The following is a 17741-nucleotide window of genomic DNA, read 5'->3' on the forward strand; positions in this document are numbered from 1 at the left end:
GATTTATTTTGGACTGGTCCTGAGGCTGTGTGTACTCCAGCTCCATTGGTGGCGGTAATGTCAGTATGCCAAAAAGAAGAAGAAGAACCGGCGAATGATGCTGAAACTATATCGATTGGCTCTGGATTTGCCGTCGTAAAGTTGTTGTCAGCTGTTCAATGATAAATAATATGCTCCAAGGTTTTGCCTTATCTTGAGAGCTTGATAAGATAATAAATATGGAAGAGAAAAAAGGTGTTGCTGAAAGACTTACACTTGGCATTACCCGAATACTTGGTGTGTACTGTTGTTTTATCTGCACGCAAAACCGCAATGCTAGTAGTTGTAAACATTGGCCCTGAATGAATGTGGTAAGACCGCTGCTATTCACACTTATATTGTATAACAATACTCGTCTTGAATATATTCCAGAGAGCATGCCTGGCGTTGCAGACACTCGGTTTGTAGAGAGGGAGCCTGCAGAGAAGAGATCTTTGCTGTCATGGGAACAGGTGACAAACAAACCACATTCACACAAAGATTAGGGTAATAGCTTACTAAAATGTTGGTTGGTCTTAATGTGCTATTTGATGTATGCATGTGTAATATGGTCGGGCGTTAAGACTCACTTATAACTCTCTGCAGAAAAACACATGCATTCTTCCAGAGGATCTGCGAGATTTCTATTTGACAACCGACGGGTTTACACTCACATGGAGTGTCACACTTGATAGTAGGTGGTTTAAGTAATGTAAAGATTATTCTACAAACATAAATGTGTGTATTATAATGCCTATGATGTATGTATTTGATTATTTGAAAATATGTGTTTCCCCTTTTACAGATGAGTGTGTGCCAGTCGGTTGCATGATGATTAACAGTGTGGTAAGGCTACGACAGCTGCATCCCCCGACAACACTTTTCTCTCTGCCTAATGCCCCCACACTGGCAGACCTAGACTGGGATGGGGGCAGTACAGAAAGTGGTAAAGCTAACCTCCCTATTCCTCACCATAAAGTTTCCTTTCCTTGAGAATTCCTCCGAGATGGTGGTTGTATGTTGTTGTATATCTGAATTGAAATGAATGCATATATCGCATATTGCATATGTCAGAATTATTTACATTTAGAAGGTAACATAAGTATACGGTCATGAAAAAGGTAATAAAAAATATAGCAAACTATAAATGGTGGTCACCCATTATGTTAAATATCTGGGGAACCATGAAGCCTAATCATTTGTTCATTCATTATTGTATCGACACATCAACGTTATTTTGACAGAATCAGAAGACTGTCCTGCTGTACCTCATTTTGATTCTCGGAGTCGGATCTTTGAGCTGGATTCCTGTGGCGGAAATGGAAAAGTATGCCTGGTCTACAGAAACTGCAGCCAAGGTTTAATATTCTTCATGTTTAATTGTCTTTACTAATATAATAGCACAAAAACCTTCTACATTAAAACAAAAAATATACGATCTGTGTTTTGGTCCCCAGGGATTGTAGCCCAGCAAAGTCACATTTGGTTCCTTGACCGCTCCCTGTACTGGCACTATCTGACCCCCACCTTCACGTCCTACTACCGGCTGATGCTCACGCACCTGGGCCTGCCTGAGTGGCAGTACTCCTTCACCCCCTATGGAGCCAGTCCCCAGGCCAAGGTAAGGGATCCCTCAGACAATGATCGTATTCTTGAATGTATCAGGTTATTTTTTTCCAGTTTTTTTCTTAAATGTATTTTTAAGGCTTTAGACATTGGGAAAATCTCTATTATACTTAATTATTATTGGCAAATGATCATAGCAATAATGTTTATCTTCGTGTTATCCGTATGATAGATGAAGGAAGAATGTTGATTCAATGTGTTAGTGTCTGCGTCATACATTAGTTTTGGTTTGACAAAAGGGTCAACTCTTTCCTCATCGTCCCTATTGGAAAACCTTATATTTTCTTCTTCTCCATCTGCAGCAGTGGGAGTCTCTGTACCCACCGTTAACATTCCAACGCGAGCTGGGCCCAGTGGACCCCGCGGGGGACACCCATTTCAACAACAAGCTGGACCCCATCAAGGCTTTCAAAGGCAGATCCAAAGTGGCCACACCCAAGAAGAAGCAGTCGACCCAGAGCGGTCCTGGAGGCTCGGCCAAGGGTCATGTCAGTGTGGGGAAACATGCTGTGGTCCGGCGTTGAGAAACCCTGTTTGTATGCATCTTTTTTTGCACGACCTTCACCCTCGGAAATAATCTATCCAAAAGCTTCGGTTAGATATGTTTCAATGAACAGTTCAGTACAATACCCAAGGACAAAAAATCTATAATTATTCCACAATGGTATTCTATAAGAGCTATTCAAGTATTATAAGGTTTTAGGGGCAGCATGAGAACTATGTTTTTTCTAGACTAACTATCTAACAGTAGATATTTGTTTTGCTACTTTTGTAATTGTTTTGGCTCTGGAGGCTGTTCTATTGATTTTGATGATCTTGGCATGGACAACCTATTGGTTTGTGTTAATAATCTTGCAAGCTTGCCCTCCGGTGGTCTCACTGTGGCTAGCCGCTAGGGAAGAACCCCATTGATATTGAGGAATTCACAGTGTATTATTGCCTTGTTATTGTCGGAATTATTAGTTGAGATTGGTAACGTTTATGGCTCAGCCTGTTTGCACAAAGGGCCATGCCGTATCAGTTAAGCATACTGCACCACTTCGCCTGTAGGGGGACCAAAATCCCATTCAACTGCAGATAAGAAAAAGAGAGAAGAACAAAGACTTTTCCCCGCGAGTCGCTTGAGAAGGGCGCTGGGGTCGGCGGTACATGGGCTTTATTTATGTTCAGGATTCACTTCACCTCTGAAACAAACATGTTCAAAAAGCAAATGAAGGGTTGACAATTGAGTTTTATTTATCAAAAGATGGGTTGAGGACAAATTAATATCTATCCACACCAGGCCAATGTCCAGCAGGGGTTAAGTATCTTTTGTCCTGCAAACACACAGGGAAGATCACTAACCAGCATTGTAGGAGGGAAGTCATATCATAATAAACATTTCAAGCTTGAAGGATTTTAAGAGCACACATGATTACCTGGTATTTCCTTTTCAGAGAAAAATAAACGAAAGAAAACAAGTTATTCAAGGCATATTTGGCATGGTCGTTGGCTGTTAGCTGCTTACACAACCCAGGCCCTGCTTGGGTTACCAGTGGAACAGCACTCTCGCTCTGGTTGAGGAAAGACTGTCTCTTTATGTAGGGTGAGGCTTCATGCAGCCAAATGATTACATGTGAGACTCCTTTTACTGATTTTTAATTCAGTATTCGATGTCTCAAACACAGCTCCAACACTGTAAAACACTGTAGAACTAAAAGTCCAGACAAACGTCATACAAAAGAAAAAAATAGTTCATATACTTATTCATCCCACAGGACAGTTTGTCCAATCTCTAACTTGGAGTGCAGGTGCTTCTAACCTGCCTCATGAAGAAAGTCCTGCCCCCAAAACCCAAGATCTTTGCATCCAAGGAAAGATAATAATAATAATATATTTAATTTGTAGAGCACTTTATATTCAGAAATCTTTCCTTTGGTTCTAAATCTCACTGGCGCTTGATTGGCTAAGACACATAGTGTTCACACTTTGGCTTCAAGCTGTCCCATAATAAATAATGTAAATGCCTAAATGTTTTGCTCTACGGGTACCTTGACAGGTTACCTGTTTTAATGCATACTGTATAAATGTGTATGCCTACATTTATTTATAATAAAACAAATACATTTCTCTGTCATTTAATTGAAGTCACTGTCTGCGACATTATTCACTCCTTGCACACTTATCCTGCTCAATCTACAATCTACTAGTCAATTAATGTCTAACATGTATGCTTAAGATATATATTTAGCTTCTTCTCTTTCACTCAAGTGAAACAAGAGGTGCAAGTGAGCTGTCACACATTTCCCCGGAAGTGTCTCTCTCACACACACACATCAGCGTGGCTTTGTTTCTCCAGAGGATCCATCTCCTCCTGCTCTCCATGGCTGTTCTGGCCACACACAATGGCCGGGTGATGAAGCTCTACGAGAGCCTTGTACAGTCCTGCACCCATCACTCCTCCTAACAAGGGCGCTACCACAGGCACCCACCACCACCCGTTTCCGGCTCTGCAAGGAGAACAAAATTAAATCAAAATGTATGAATCCAAGCAATTGTTGACACCTGATGTTGGGTGTGTGTGATGTGATCGGTTTGCCTATTTTGTAATTTGTCAAATTTGAGTTATAATAATTCAGTAAATGAATGGCTAATGGCTAAACCTCAAAGTAAAAAAAATGAGGGAATGGTTTTAAACTGCCAAAGTTGCGAAATATATATGGCACAAAGGTAGAGTTACACTGTGCTGCAAACACTAACAAGTGTTTATTAGACCAGACGCCTAATATTTTCTGGGTCAATGTGCCAACATCCTTCAAAACAGGACTTTTAATACAAAGCCGCTATCATCTCCGTCCTCATCACCTGAAGACCTCGTTGCCCCAGCCGGCTACAGCAGTGAAGAGTCTGGGTGCCAGGTCCCTGGTGGGGTTGATGGGGTAGCCGCTGTTGCTGCCCAGGGAGACGCCAATCAGCATCACCAGGAGGCCCACCATCAGGCTCTCGCTGCCCCTCGCTGCCGGCTTGTTCCTCTGGTCAGAGAGTGCCGTCAGGCACAGCAGGAGCATGGCCGTTCCCAAAACCTGGAACAGTAAAAGGTCCACATGATACGGTCCTATTGAGTCGAGATCCAAGGTGACCTACAGTCATGCAGTTACAGGTCGTCACAGATCATTAAAGGTCCCATGACATGCCACCAGGTGTGAGTGTGATTAGCCGTTACAAGCCGTTATGAAAATTGGGCTCTTATGACATCACAAGTGGGCGTGTCCACCTAGATGTGTGACGGATAGATGAGCACCTTTTGCTACAGTCCACTGGGTAAGCTGGTAGACTGATCTATCCAGCGTACATCTAGGTGGACACGCCCACTTGTAATGTCATAAGAGCCATATTTTCAAAACGGCTTCTTACGGCTGATGACCCTCACACCTGGTGGTATGTCATGGGACCTTTAAGTCGCAGGTTGCGGGTATGCATCTTGCTGAAGGATGCCTACTACAGGTACACTGCAGACATTTGGCATCGAACCCACAACCTTTTGGCTGAAGTTTAACACCCTGACACACAACACTATCCTGCCACCACTCCACCTAGTATCCGGGCCCAACCTACACGTACAATCACAAATCGGTTCATGATAGAGTGTGCACGCCCTGTCAGAACAGTATGTTCTGTACAGTACAAAACAGGAGTGCAGAGGTCAACCTGATCGATGAATCCAGATTGCAGAGAGAGGTAGGGCGCAGGGTAGGTGGCGAAGATCCCAGCGGTGGCTTTAGCGCCCGTCGTGGTCAGGTTCCCATCCCCAAAGTCAAAGATGGCATCTGGAATAGATAGAGTAGAAGGTAGCAATTCAATCCAACTACAATTAATCCAACAACAGTACAAGAGCGAATGGCTACAGCGGTCCTTACCATTGAACACGGTATAGATTGTCGCCGCAGCCAGAAACGACCCGAGAAATTGGGCAAAAACGTAGACAGGGAGCATCTTCCACGCAAGGCGGCCAAACATACACATGGCCAATGAGACTGCTGCATTCATATGAGCCCCTGAGGAAGAGAAGCAACACATGCTGTACATCGCGTCAGTAAATCAACACAGAATCATTGCTCTCGGTGATGCTACTGGTTCTCTTGGACGAGTTAATTTCTTCGGTGTTTGCATGTGAATAGTAAAAGCTGAAACACCAAACTATAGTCATGTTATCAGTGTTATGGAAATGATGTCGGTGTCCATTATTTCTCTTTACTCTACCTATGCGAATGACCTTCAAAATGTTACCTGAGACTGAACCTCCAACATGCACTCCCATGGTCACTCCAAGGCCAAAGCCAATGTTGATGCTGAGGTATTGTCCGAATGCTCCATGGCCCGTGACCACCTGTGCCACTGAGCCCAGGCCAAACACCTGAAGAAAGGTTATGATCGTAATTCAAAGTAGCCATAGCTCCCTTGTCATGTAAAACCTTCTGATCCAATTCTTTAAATAATTTACAATTGTATCTTTTTAGATACATATCATTTAGGAGATGACTACAGGTAGACTGTGTTCTTGTGGCTGGAACACTGAAGCCTTTTGCTGGAGGTCAAAAACCTTATCTACTAGAACAATACAGAACTTAACGCAACATTGCCTTGGTATTGTCACTGTTTAACTATTTGGTACTAACCGTTTTCAGGATGTTTTCAAATTCAGTACAGTTTAGAAAGTAAACCCTTATCTAGTTTTACAAACATTCACGTAGAATTAGTAATCTAATGGGCACATGTGTTTATAGGAACCCCTGTTCGACCTTTGTGTTGGCCTAACGGCACTCAATTCAATCCCCATGTGAATCAGTGTGTGTACGTGCGTGGATGCATGCAAGTTTGTGTGTGTGGCAGTATAAAGATTGATGCAGCAGATGGACATCATGTGACTCTGCAGCCCCTCTCTATGTGGCCGAGTGCCAACTGCAAAACATTTTCTACCCTGACAAACGCCCCCTTCCTTGTTTACAACCACCATTGACCAATCCCCACTCTTCAGCCTAACCATGTGACTTGTGTGACACCCATGTGACGTGTGTGTGTGTACTCAAGATCATGAGGTTTTTGTGACCTAGGTTGTCATAGGTGAATGACACTGATGTTAAACTAGGCGCCTAGCCTGGCTAGCCAAACTACATTACCTCTCCAAGTTACCATAAACTCGTAAACATATACTCCACACCCTAAACCCCAGTGTTGTATTGTATTTCTCATTGTTCAACGTTTTAACTGACAGCCATGTTTTTCTTTTCCTAATAAAAATATCATTTTATTATGATATTGCTATATCATAATAAAAATATGATATAGCAATCATCTTACCATCATAACATAGGTGCAGAGGGCCTCCGCCAGTCCAACCCGAATGAACCTGCTGCGCAGACAAGCCATAGGTCCAGATCTGTGACCCATTTCCTGCTGGTCCTCTCTCGGATCTACTGATTCTACTGAATCCTTCATTTGGTCCTTCTCCAGCATATACTTCCTATGGACTCATGTGGTTTCAACACAGAGAAAAGATCATGGCTCTAAATCTTGACTACAGCGTCCCTGTTTTCCTGTCCATTTGCCAAAGAATTTCCTGCCCAGCAATATACGCTTTAAACAAATACATGAGCTATATCTGTACTTCAACTAAATACATTTCAAAAGTCTTCTCCTCTGCTTATTATTCTGTTCCATGTAGTACGCACCCCAACAATAACTGTGGGAACATTATACAGCCCCTGCTATGCCCCCTCCTTCATGAGCCCCTCTTGTGAGTCACATAGACTCCGTACCACGAGGTCAGTTTCACATCCTCTGTGACTCTGTGGGTGGTGGCCTTTTGTTGAGCTGCTGCTGCTGCTACCGTTACAGAAGATAGGGGAGGGCCCATTTAAATGGTTCAGGCATGGGATTGGTTGGTTGGATGGTTGTTCGATGACCAGGGTACTCCTTGCGTAGCCTCGGAGTCTCAAAGGGTTAACAGGTCGTATATTTATGATATGCAAGCAAAACATTTATATGGAAGAGGATTACAGCCAAATATTACTTCTGACTTTAATCTCAGGATTCAGATTTCTCTTATTTAAAGTCAGAATTCGGAATTTTAATATCAGAACTCTGACATTAATCTTAGAAAATTCCGAATTTTGATTTTAACCCTTAGATGCATAAGTGGGTCAAAAATGACCCGGTGGGGTATTCTTGAAATATCTTCGTAATGAATTTTTTTTATAATTTCATATTCCAGGTATTCCTCAATGAACATGTTTTTGATATAATGCCATTTACATTTTTAACTTACCCTCTATACATTTTAAGAATTTGTAGTTTTTTGTTTACTACCCCAAGCTTCCATAAGTGGATTTTTTTCCATGCATTTTCTATGGAATCCAATGGGAACCTTTGATTCTTATCAACTGTGGCTGTCAGGAATAAATTAACTGTGGACCACACAGACTATATCAGAAGTGTCACCCCTCAGGAAGATAATTTTAAACAGCAAGAGCTGATACGTGTAAGAGCACAGCACAGAGTTTGGATTCAACGACAGCCTTACCATGGTCAGCTATGTCAGAAAGAAAAGAAAAGCTGTTGTGCTCCTGAGCAAGATGCACCAAAACAAAGTAGTGGATGAAAATAGCAGAAAGAAAAAAACATAAGTAATCACATTTTACAACAAGACAAAAGGAGGTGTAGACACCACTGACCAGATGGTTGGCAGTGGCACCTACACCTGCAAGCGCCAAACACAGAGGTGGCCCATGGTGCTGTGGTACAAGATAATTGACATCGCCACCCTGAATGCCTACACCTTTTTCACGGCTCAGCACCCAGAATTCAAGAGCGGCATCACCAATGCACGACGGCTCTTCCTCAAAGAGCTGTCAAAGGAGCTTGTCACACCACACATGAAAAGTCGACCAGAAGGATGCCCCCAACTGCAAACCCCGATTATTGAAGCAATGGAAAGGTGTGGGGAGACAAAAGCAACAACCCAGGAAAGAAGCAGACAGGGCCAACCAAAGAGAAGGAGGTGTCAGATCTGCCCAATAAACAAAGATCGCAAAGTAAACAATAGGTGTGGGAAATGCAATGTACCTGTGTACATTGAGACAAGAAGGCAAAACAGGGAAAAGAGAGAGGAACTGTCAATGACTGGACAGTTACAGACAGACAGACAGACAGACAGACAGACAGACAGACAGACAGACAGACAGACAGACAGACAGACAGACAGACAGACAGACAGACAGACAGACAGACAGACAGACAGACAGAGGATGTTCACATTTTTCTATTGCTGTTCTGGGTAATTTTATTTTTCAAAAATGTGAAAAAGTGAAAAATAAAGATATTTCAAACATGAAATAATTCATGTGTGGTCCTAAATATAATACTAAATATTATACAAGTGATTATTCATGACAAAAATTGTATAAAAAACACATCGATTCTAATATGGGTAATTTTTGACCCACTTATGGAAGAGTGTAGGGTCCAGTCACTCGTGCATCTAAGGGTTAAAGAAGGAACTCTGACTTTAATCTTAGAAAAGTCAGAATTCAGACTTTTAACTCAGAAACAAAGAAAACAGATTACAAATACTAGGCCTACCTTACTTTTCATAGGTTTATGAAGCGAACGCAGCAATGTTGAGCCTACCTGACGTGATTGGGACTCAGCTATTTAGTAGCCTAAGCTATAGTTATATCGTAGTCGTAGGTCTAATAAAGACGGCGGCGAACCGCCAGCGAACATTTTCTCAGCATCTGTAGTTCAAACTAATACGGTGGCTTACTAGAATCGTATATGATGTAGGCCTACGTTGTGTGATTAATATCGAGGGTTATTAGGCCTAATAACAGAGACCGGTTTAGGAATACCCTAGTGGAAGATTATTGATCATGACCGCATTTCGTTTAAATGTTGTAGGCCTAGGCCTTACAGCGAGCCTATCGCTTTGTTATTATGTATCTAGGCCTATCGCATGTTAGCTATAACAATTAATTCATGATATTCTTTGTATCATTGCAAATACTTTCTTTACCTTTTCTGTCTATTTTCAGAGCACATACACACAGGCCAATGGATTAATTACAGACATTTATTCAACTCAAGACCAAGTGAACTAATGAAACCTACAGAGACCGCTCCGACGCGCGAAATTGAGGCAGTGCACTTCCCCTGTCCTGCCGCCTGCAGCGGTGTTTTACATAAATACCTTCCAATGCAGCCTTGAACTTTGGAATGTCCTCATCTGGGAACGCACAACCCGCCGCACTATCACGCTTTGGACTAGATGGCTTGGTTCTGGGGAGATGTTTTCCATAACCCGTTATGGTTAGTTTTAACCTTTTATCTGGGACTGCGATTACAGCAGAGATTGTTATGGAAACCGAAGGCATGTACTGTACAACTGAATGGGAAAACTGCCATAGTTACGGGTGCTAATACGGGTGAGTAATCAAGGGAAATATCTTGAACATAGAAATGAAATTAGCATGCATTAAATCATTTATATTTGATTCGATATATTTTTTTATGACACTGAAATTATTGTTTAGTAACTAAACAATAGTAATATTTAGTATATCAACTAATTAATAGGCTACTATTTATTTTCGCAGTTCGCTGCTGAGGCAAACAAGTAGGCTTGTTAGCCTACTTGTTTGACAAAATGCAGATTCTTAAAAAGTATAACGCGAAATAGTATGCATTATACGGCTGAACCATACAGTCATCATTATGTGTTTCCCCTTTCCAAGCCTCTATTTTTGCTTTGGGCGGTACAACTTTGATGTCATCGATGTTTCCTATTAAGCAAGGGGGATTTTTCAGGGAAATCAACTACATCTGGTAGCAGTCGTTAAACAAAGGGTTCAGGGCAATTGAATGGAAAACAAACTGGAATGATTAGGCTTCATGTGCTTCTCAGCTATGAAATTGCAGTACCAGGAAACCTTCAAAGAGGATGCATGATTCCCTGTCCTTAAACCTCCCTCCGACAATGCTCTAACTTTCTCTCCGGCTAAAGGCATTGGCAAGTATATCGCCCTGGACTTTGCAAGGCGTGGTGCACGTGTTATCCTGGCTTGCAGAAACCAGCTGGCAGGTGGCGCCGCTGTTCAAGAGATCAGAGAGCTGACCAATAACCAAGATGTCCATCTGCGTCCCCTGGACACGTCCTCCCTGAGCTCAGTCAGGGAGTTTGCCACTATGATCAACAATGACGAGAAGGCCCTTCACATTCTGGTCAACAATGCTGGGGTGTCAGGTCCGTCATGAACCACAAATAGAGATCATTGCTCCTCTTTCTCTTCTATCTCGCATCACTACAGAGAGGGTTAGAATGCTACTCGCAATCATTCCTTCATTTTGTGAATGTACATTTTTCAAATCTAAAAGATGCCACTTCTTGAGAAAGATCAAACATGGATGATAGTGTTGCATTATATGCTTAAACAATGTGTACACATGTAACCGTGAGCTCTCTTTTTCTGTATCAAGGTTTGCCCAAGGAGATCACTGAAGACGGGCTAGAAATTAGTTTTGCCACCAATCACCTTGGACCGTTCCTTCTCACCAAACTGCTGCTTGGTAAGTCATGAAACCATGACAAGGGGAAGTATCTCGAAGTTGCATTGTATGACAAGAATATAATTTTTTGCAGAGTGGCTGGTGGAAGGTCACAATTTATGACACATTATTTTTAATGAACCCAAATATCCTGAATATCCAGTACCATAGAGAGCCAAAGCTGGAGCTGAATTGAGATTTCTTAGATGGTATATCATCTCCAATGCCTTTGTCTGGTGTAGGTCAGCGGGGGCTCTGGCAGAATGCTTGAATCAGGCTGTGTAACCAGTAACCGTCCAGTACAAATCATAACACACTCAGTTTCTTTAAGTAAAGTTAAAGAAGGAGGGGGACTTTATCACACAAGGTTGTTGAATAGACACGTCCTGTCAGTGTTTAATGGGAAATGCTGGGCATGGTGCTTACAAGAAGACACACTAGGATGATTCACCTATAACTCTTATTGAATTATCAAATTGTTTGTCTTAAAATCCAACATTCAAACTGCTTTAGCGTAATGCTGCGACTGAGTAGTGTGATTCTTATAATACACTGTGCACCACCAAAGCAGCGATATACTGCTATACAATTCACATTACACCTTTCGCATTTCAGTTTTTTGTTTTTGTTTGAGTGATTGCTAATTATATGTCCACCTAATCTTTCTTAGCTATCCTAAATCAAATCATATTTATTTTGGGATGGATTGGGTGAGAATGTAAACAGTCGCAGTATTTAAATATTGGCCCTTTTATGAATCCGTGATCAACCATTCTGTGTTGGTTCACATCCTTGGACAAATCTGCAAGCTTGTTTTCATATCGACTGCCCCCCCTCCCTTTCACACAGATATCAGGTTATATTGGCCTGGGTCGGGCCAGCCTCGGCCATTTATAAAATATGGCAGGGGTTTAACACAAGTACAGCTGAGCACTCTATGGAAGTGCTATTGTGGCGTTTTCATAAACATCCAAAAAGGCTGCCGCTGTATCACCAGTTTCAATACTGTGACATTATTTTAGATTTGCTCATTTCTACATCTCTTGTCTTGTAATGCAATAAACTCAGATACACTCATTTTGTTCAAAAGTCAGCTTAAATCCCATCTCTTCAGGGCCACCTACAACATCTGACGAATCATTCTCCACCATCTCTCTCTCTCTCTCTCTCTCTCTCTCTCTCTCTCTCTCTCTCTCTCTCTCTCTCTCTCTCTCTCTCTCTCTCTCTCTCAAATTGTATATTTGCCTGTACTGTGTCTGTACTGTCTGTATGTATTCCTTTTTATGAAGTGTCTTTGAGTACCAAGAAAAGCACTGTTAAAAAACAATTTATTATTATAATTATTATTATTGTAATTATTATTATTCAACTTGTAAGGCAAGTTTAATAGATTCAGCTGATTTTAACAAGGATGAGGGCTCTCATGCTATTTAGTTTAGTTTAGTTTATCTGTTTATAGTTTTGTGGACAGTCACCTTTCCAACTGTAGTCCCCAGCCAGTTGTCAGTAGGCAACCTACAATACATAACAGTAAAACAAATTAAAAAAATACATTACATTTATAATTACAGCAGACCTGAGCCAAAAGGGGAAAAAGACAAACAAACATATTGCAAACAGTTGGAGCCAGAACAAACAGGCACAGATGATGGCAAAGATATCAAGGCAGTCCATGCAACAACAACACAAACACACAGGAGACAAGGGGAAATAGGCCACAAAGATCACATTGAAAGCACATAGGGCAGAACATGCAGGCAGGTAGCAGAGATGGAGCGGCAGCAACAATGACTAAGACTATGTCACATCAAACACAAACATCACGTCTGACAGAAATTAATGTGTGCAATTATAGTTGTCGGACAGCCATGTTTTAAGGTGTGCTGTAAAGGTGGAATATGTATGTATATCATTGATAGTGGTAGGCAGTGAATTCCAATTTCGTATTGCTCGAACAGAAAATGATTGTTCACCAAATGGGTTTTTTCTAAATGGGATTAGAAGGTCACCCCGTGTGGCACTTCTGGTGATCTGATTGCTGCTGTTACGTTGGATTATGAATGACTTTAAAGAGAAGGAGCGCTGTTATGCAGAATTTTGAAAACGAGGCAGATGTTTTTATATTGGATTACATCTTCCCAGCTCAGCCGTTTACGGTTATTTAATATAGTACAATAATGTGAACTGTTAGGCTTCTGGTCCAACACTTTAAGTGTTCTCTTGTAAAGAGTTGCTAATGGCTTCAATGACAAACTGTTAGTTTGTCATTGAAGCTTGTCATACAGTATGTAAGATGTGACATAATCATGGCATCCATGTAGAGTTTGGCAACATTAAAAGTTAGGGAATTTCTAATATAGCTAAAATTGGCTAGGCTAAACTTGACCCTGTTGCACACTTTCTTAATGTGTGTTTTAAAAGAGATTAGAATCAATGTTAATTCCCAGATCTTTAAATTGTGGCACAATACTTATGTTTTGACCTCGATATTGTTATGTTCGACATGATGTTACATTGTCCTTTGGTAAAAATCATTAAGTTGGAGGCAGGAAATGGTTTAGCCAATTAGTGATCTGGTCCATAGCTGTGGTGAGTTTAGCAGCAGCCAGATCTTTTGTTTTGGCATGCACATGTACTACAGTGTCGTCTGCATACATTTGTATTTTTTGCTCTTTCACTCTCCAGATCTTTTGAAGCGATCAGCTCCAGCGCGTATAGTTAATGTCTGCTCGTCAAACCACTTCAAGGGTATAGTGAACTTTTCCCACTTCAAGGGAGAAGACCTCACCTACAAGATGGACCACGTCTATAACAACACAAAGCTGCACCAAATCATCTGCACCAATGAGTTGGCACGAATGCTAAACGGGTCAGGTATGAACCAAATACTAATTCCTCCCTTCCCTCCCATCTGTGGGCTGTGCTGTCTGGCCCCCTTGCTGCCTCCTCTTAATACACTCCTAAGGGTGCTTGATTTTTTTAAGAAAATCCCCTTTGATGGGTAGCTGAAGCAGACATCCATGCTGGCTTGCAGTATTGACAAAGACAGGCTTTATTCAACCTGCATAACTTGTAAGCATAATATGAAAACGTTTATAAATTTAATTTAGAGATACATACACTATGAAAGATGATTTCAAGTGATTTTGATACTAAGAAAATGTAAACCAGAAACTTAAAAATAAATGTATAATTCTATCTTGTTTCATGAAGCATCATATTTAACTTTCTGTTCAAAAGGTGTCACTGCAAATTCGATCCACCCTGGGTACGTTATGACATCAGTGCTAAGACACTATAGCGCTAAAGTACGGATCATCTTCAAGCTAATTGGATTCTTCTTTTTCAAGGTGAGTGTGAATGAATAACATTCCTTCGTGTATGACGTAGTTGACTTATCACGAATAGTTTAGCTGAGTTTGTATCACAATCGGCACACACAATAGCACAATCAGTTAAAGACTGAAGAATAAATCTTCCTGGACCAATGGAAAATAACTAGTTTCTTTGTGATTTGTTGTGATTCGGAAAAAACGAAATTCCAGAAGTTTACATGGCGTAAACTTTACGCCATGTACCATGAAAGTGTATGTGTGTCTGTCTGTGTGCATTTTAATTATGTGTGCTTAATTATGTGTGTATTCATACACACAGAATAAAATAATAAATTCTACGTCCCATTCCCAGAATGCAAAACAGGGGGCAGCGAGTGCCATATACTGTGCTGTCTCTGAGGAAACTGAGGGAATTACAGGGAAGTATTTTGACAGTGATTGCGCTCTAGTCCTCCCTGCCCCTCTGGCAAGAGACCCCGCCCTCGGAGCCAAGGACTATGAGATCAGTGAACGACTGACATCGAAACTCTAGCCTGATGACTGAAACCAGGTTACAATTCTTCTATGGTGTGTAGAAAACTGAGTATCGAGGTGAAATAAGGTATATTCTTACAATTTAAATCTTTTGAAATGAGATTTCAAAAGACTGAATTTCTAAAATGAAGGTACAGTGTGAAGGATTTAGTGGCGGTTAAACTATCATAGCAAAGAAAGATTGCTATTGGGATTTCTAATTGAACATGTGTGTACTCTAGAGCTGTTAGTATATTCAGGGTACTGAGGAAATATGTCAGTGCAACATCGCAGGCTCTGTGGAAGAGGAACCTCCCCCAGATATTAAGGGCTCAGTCTAAACAGAACATATTTCATGTGATTCTTATTTAAATTTTTCAATCAATTGTCGCTAAACCTGTTGCGCTAGATCCCACTAAAGTGTAAACACTGCAGCTTTAAGATTTGTGGTTGTGTTAAGGTAATAAGCAATGTGGCCTGGACTATTGAACCATTTCCCAATGATTCAACATACCCAACACGGCCATGTGATCTATATTGCTGGTTTACCAGTTTTTGTGTTCAATTAATATCAAATGATTCTAACTATTGGGAGTCTAATTATTTATAATTACATGTAAAAAAGGAATTATATTATGATTGCATTTGCCCATTTTATTTACTTTACTTCACTTTAAAATATATGTATATACTGTGAGAAATGGTGATACTCCAACAATGACCAAGCCGTCAGACAGGGTGACACAATCATTCTCCTTTTTATTGGTTAATTTTTGCAAATGTATGCATATTAAGTGTTGATTGGTAAAAAATAAAAGTCGTCCTTTCATCTTTTTCGGTTTCACTTATTAACTTCAGTGTCCCGGACAGGGGAGAGAAAAAGCAGAGAAATGCAATGATTAGACATACTAGTATGCATCCAATCTGGCCTCACTTTTATTTTTCATCTACCAAGAGCTATTTCTGATTATGCTCTGCTTACATGCTCCTGTGCCTCCTTTACATGATCAACCATTAAATTCACCATACCCTTCTCTCGTTCCTCTGCTATTTCACGGATGATCTCCTCCAGCACGGGAGTCACATGGTATAACTGTTGGGCTGAAAGGCGCACAGCAATCTCAATTGTCCTGTCCTGTTGTCGTACACACGCACACACAGAAAAATGTGTCAGGAAGCCAACAGACACCATATCAATTCTAAGTGCATTATCATACATTGATATACAAGCATTCCACAAAGCCCCTGGTGGAGGCAAACATTTATATATTATATTATGGCTATGTAAGCTAAGATGTTTGCTTGTGAGTGCTCACAGGATTTCCTCCACTTTCAGTCTCCGAAAGCTCTGGGAGGGAAGCTTCTTGGAACTGACCATCTTCTGATCTGGGCTCCATAACCTTCTTACCGTCTCTCTCCTACAGCACACACACACAGACACACACACGCATTCACACATACACACACAAACAAACACACACACACACACACACACACACACACACACAATAAGACATGGGTAAGGTAAAGCATATGCTTGGACCCATTCCTTATTAGAAAGACAAGTATAGTCCTGTTACCTTCATCAGCATCATCTCTCTGGGGCTGAAGAAGGTGATGTGTCCCTCTGTGCTCTCCACCATCATGGCTACCAAACAGACCACCAGCACACAGCCACTTACTGCTCTACGCATACTCATGTTGCACTTCCTGGTGACACACACAATGGCATGCACACAAACATCAGATTATCAACTTTTCTCTTCATTCCTCTCTCTCTCCTCTGCCATATCACGGATGATCACCTCCGGGAGTCACATGGTATGATTGTAGCTCTCACACACAAGCTTAGTAACTTATCCTGTAGCTATGCAAATAGGCATGTCAAGCTTTATTTATATGCCAAAATAAGTAAAAAGTATAAAACACAAATGCAATGTTGCCATTAAGGCTTCATATAATTTCCTTGGAACATTCTGGTTTGCCTATAGATAAAGACACAAATAATATAATAGAAATTGTGATACAAAATTATAAAACAAAGTGTGAAGGACAAAACATGAGATAAGTCTTTTCCTCAAGATAGAGAGCGAAAGCTTCAGAGCAACAACTACAACTACTGAGATAAGCAAAAAGGAATACCAGACAAATTTAGCACAAAAGTAGCACAAAAACAATCTGTCTTCCGAGCAGGTTTGACAGAACAAGACAGACAACCAAGGAAATGGAAGACAGAAAAATGAAAGAAAGAAAGAAAGAAAGAAGGACAGAACTAGCTCATCCATACTCACTCGTGTTGTGTAAGCCTTGGTCAGTCACTGGATGAAGTATGCCTTGAGGAGAGCGTGTGTCAGTTCAGCTCCCAGCCAGCCCGTATATGAAGGCTTCTTCTACCCCATGGCTCCCAAGCCCTCTCCCTTCAGATCCGCTGCTCAGCAAGGTTCCTCAAGTGCTCTCCTCCACAAACATGGAAACCACAATATTGCTCAGGAATCCTTATTATTAGGGGTGTTAACTGACCACTCTGAATCTTGACCGCATCCCTGGCAAGACAAATATTGGGATCACTTACGTTAATAGGTTGGTGGGAATTCTTCCTATTTTAATAACTGACTTTGTCACTAAGATTCAAAGCCCTGGCTATATGTTGGTTATTAGATAGTATAGCCA

At 41.1% G+C, this 17741-nt stretch overlaps 4 protein-coding genes across 7 annotated transcripts; 2 read left to right on the forward strand and 2 right to left on the reverse strand.

Annotated features, from left to right (window-relative positions):
- The first annotated feature begins 26 nt into the window (after positions 1-26).
- Positions 27-3760, forward strand: tpgs2 (tubulin polyglutamylase complex subunit 2). Its single transcript, XM_030373865.1, has 7 exons — positions 27-276; positions 412-491; positions 625-712; positions 824-964; positions 1263-1376; positions 1476-1639; positions 1947-3760. The coding sequence occupies exons 1-7, from the start codon at positions 219-221 to the stop codon at positions 2166-2168; spliced, it is 867 nt and encodes a 288-aa protein (XP_030229725.1). The 5' UTR covers positions 27-218; the 3' UTR covers positions 2169-3760.
- On the reverse strand, positions 2858-7463 carry aqp7 (aquaporin 7). Of its 3 annotated transcripts, none has more exons than XM_030373863.1 (6): positions 6982-7460; positions 5911-6037; positions 5541-5678; positions 5332-5450; positions 4489-4706; positions 2858-4133 (listed from the first exon to the last, which is right to left on the reverse strand). In XM_030373863.1, the coding sequence occupies exons 1-6, from the start codon at positions 7135-7137 to the stop codon at positions 3947-3949; spliced, it is 945 nt and encodes a 314-aa protein (XP_030229723.1). In that variant the 5' UTR covers positions 7138-7460; the 3' UTR covers positions 2858-3946. The 3 variants fall into 3 exon arrangements, with proteins under 3 accessions (XP_030229723.1, XP_030229724.1, XP_030229722.1); XM_030373864.1 differs by lacking the exon at positions 6982-7460 and adding an exon at positions 6300-6320; XM_030373862.1 differs by having other exon boundaries at positions 5332-5678; positions 6982-7463.
- Positions 7464-9865: 2402 nt separating this feature from the next.
- zgc:64106 (retinol dehydrogenase 12) lies at positions 9866-15905 on the forward strand. 2 transcript variants are annotated; one of them, XM_030375102.1, is made up of 6 exons: positions 9866-9987; positions 10682-10921; positions 11155-11244; positions 13909-14097; positions 14464-14573; positions 14911-15905. In XM_030375102.1, the coding sequence occupies exons 1-6, from the start codon at positions 9966-9968 to the stop codon at positions 15088-15090; spliced, it is 831 nt and encodes a 276-aa protein (XP_030230962.1). In that variant the 5' UTR covers positions 9866-9965; the 3' UTR covers positions 15091-15905. The 2 variants fall into 2 exon arrangements, with proteins under 2 accessions (XP_030230962.1, XP_030230961.1); XM_030375101.1 differs by having other exon boundaries at positions 9879-10103.
- mlnl (motilin-like) lies at positions 15811-17475 on the reverse strand. The gene is made up of 5 exons (XM_030375104.1): positions 17363-17475; positions 16652-16781; positions 16388-16489; positions 16101-16206; positions 15811-15923 (listed from the first exon to the last, which is right to left on the reverse strand). The coding sequence occupies exons 2-5, from the start codon at positions 16769-16771 to the stop codon at positions 15913-15915; spliced, it is 339 nt and encodes a 112-aa protein (XP_030230964.1). The 5' UTR covers positions 16772-16781; positions 17363-17475; the 3' UTR covers positions 15811-15912.
- Between the last annotated feature and the right edge of the window lie 266 nt (positions 17476-17741).

Source organism: Gadus morhua, chromosome 13 (genome assembly GCF_902167405.1).
Source record: "Gadus morhua chromosome 13, gadMor3.0, whole genome shotgun sequence".
Lineage (NCBI taxonomy): Eukaryota > Metazoa > Chordata > Actinopteri > Gadiformes > Gadidae > Gadus > Gadus morhua.

What these genes read in the sequence shown, in the direction of transcription:
- mlnl (XM_030375104.1), bottom strand. Translation starts at nt 16,771, where the DNA reads ATGAGTATGCGTAGAGCAGTAAGTGGCTGTGTGCTGGTGGTCTGTTTG. An exon ending in GAGAGATGATGCTGATGAAG is followed by an intron (nt 16,490 to 16,651) that starts GTAACAGGACTA and finishes TGTGTGCTGTAG; the next exon opens with GAGAGAGACGGTAAGAAGGT. An exon ending in CTGAAAGTGGAGGAAATCCT is followed by an intron (nt 16,207 to 16,387) that starts GTGAGCACTCAC and finishes GTACGACAACAG; the next exon opens with GACAGGACAATTGAGATTGC.
- tpgs2 (XM_030373865.1), top strand. Translation starts at nt 219, where the DNA reads ATGGAAGAGAAAAAAGGTGTTGCTGAAAGACTTACACTTGGCATTACC. An exon ending in CTTTGCTGTCATGGGAACAG is followed by an intron (nt 492 to 624) that starts GTGACAAACAAA and finishes AACTCTCTGCAG; the next exon opens with AAAAACACATGCATTCTTCC. An exon ending in CTACAGAAACTGCAGCCAAG is followed by an intron (nt 1,377 to 1,475) that starts GTTTAATATTCT and finishes TTTGGTCCCCAG; the next exon opens with GGATTGTAGCCCAGCAAAGT.
- zgc:64106 (XM_030375101.1), top strand. Translation starts at nt 9,947, where the DNA reads ATGGCTTGGTTCTGGGGAGATGTTTTCCATAACCCGTTATGGTTAGTT. An exon ending in TCTCACCAAACTGCTGCTTG is followed by an intron (nt 11,245 to 13,908) that starts GTAAGTCATGAA and finishes TTCACTCTCCAG; the next exon opens with ATCTTTTGAAGCGATCAGCT. An exon ending in ACGAATGCTAAACGGGTCAG is followed by an intron (nt 14,098 to 14,463) that starts GTATGAACCAAA and finishes TCTGTTCAAAAG; the next exon opens with GTGTCACTGCAAATTCGATC.
- aqp7 (XM_030373862.1), bottom strand. Translation starts at nt 7,137, where the DNA reads ATGCTGGAGAAGGACCAAATGAAGGATTCAGTAGAATCAGTAGATCCG. An exon ending in TGTTGGAGGTTCAGTCTCAG is followed by an intron (nt 5,679 to 5,910) that starts GTAACATTTTGA and finishes TCTCTTCCTCAG; the next exon opens with GGGCTCATATGAATGCAGCA. An exon ending in AATCTGGATTCATCGATCAG is followed by an intron (nt 4,707 to 5,331) that starts GTTGACCTCTGC and finishes TTACTGTTCCAG; the next exon opens with GTTTTGGGAACGGCCATGCT.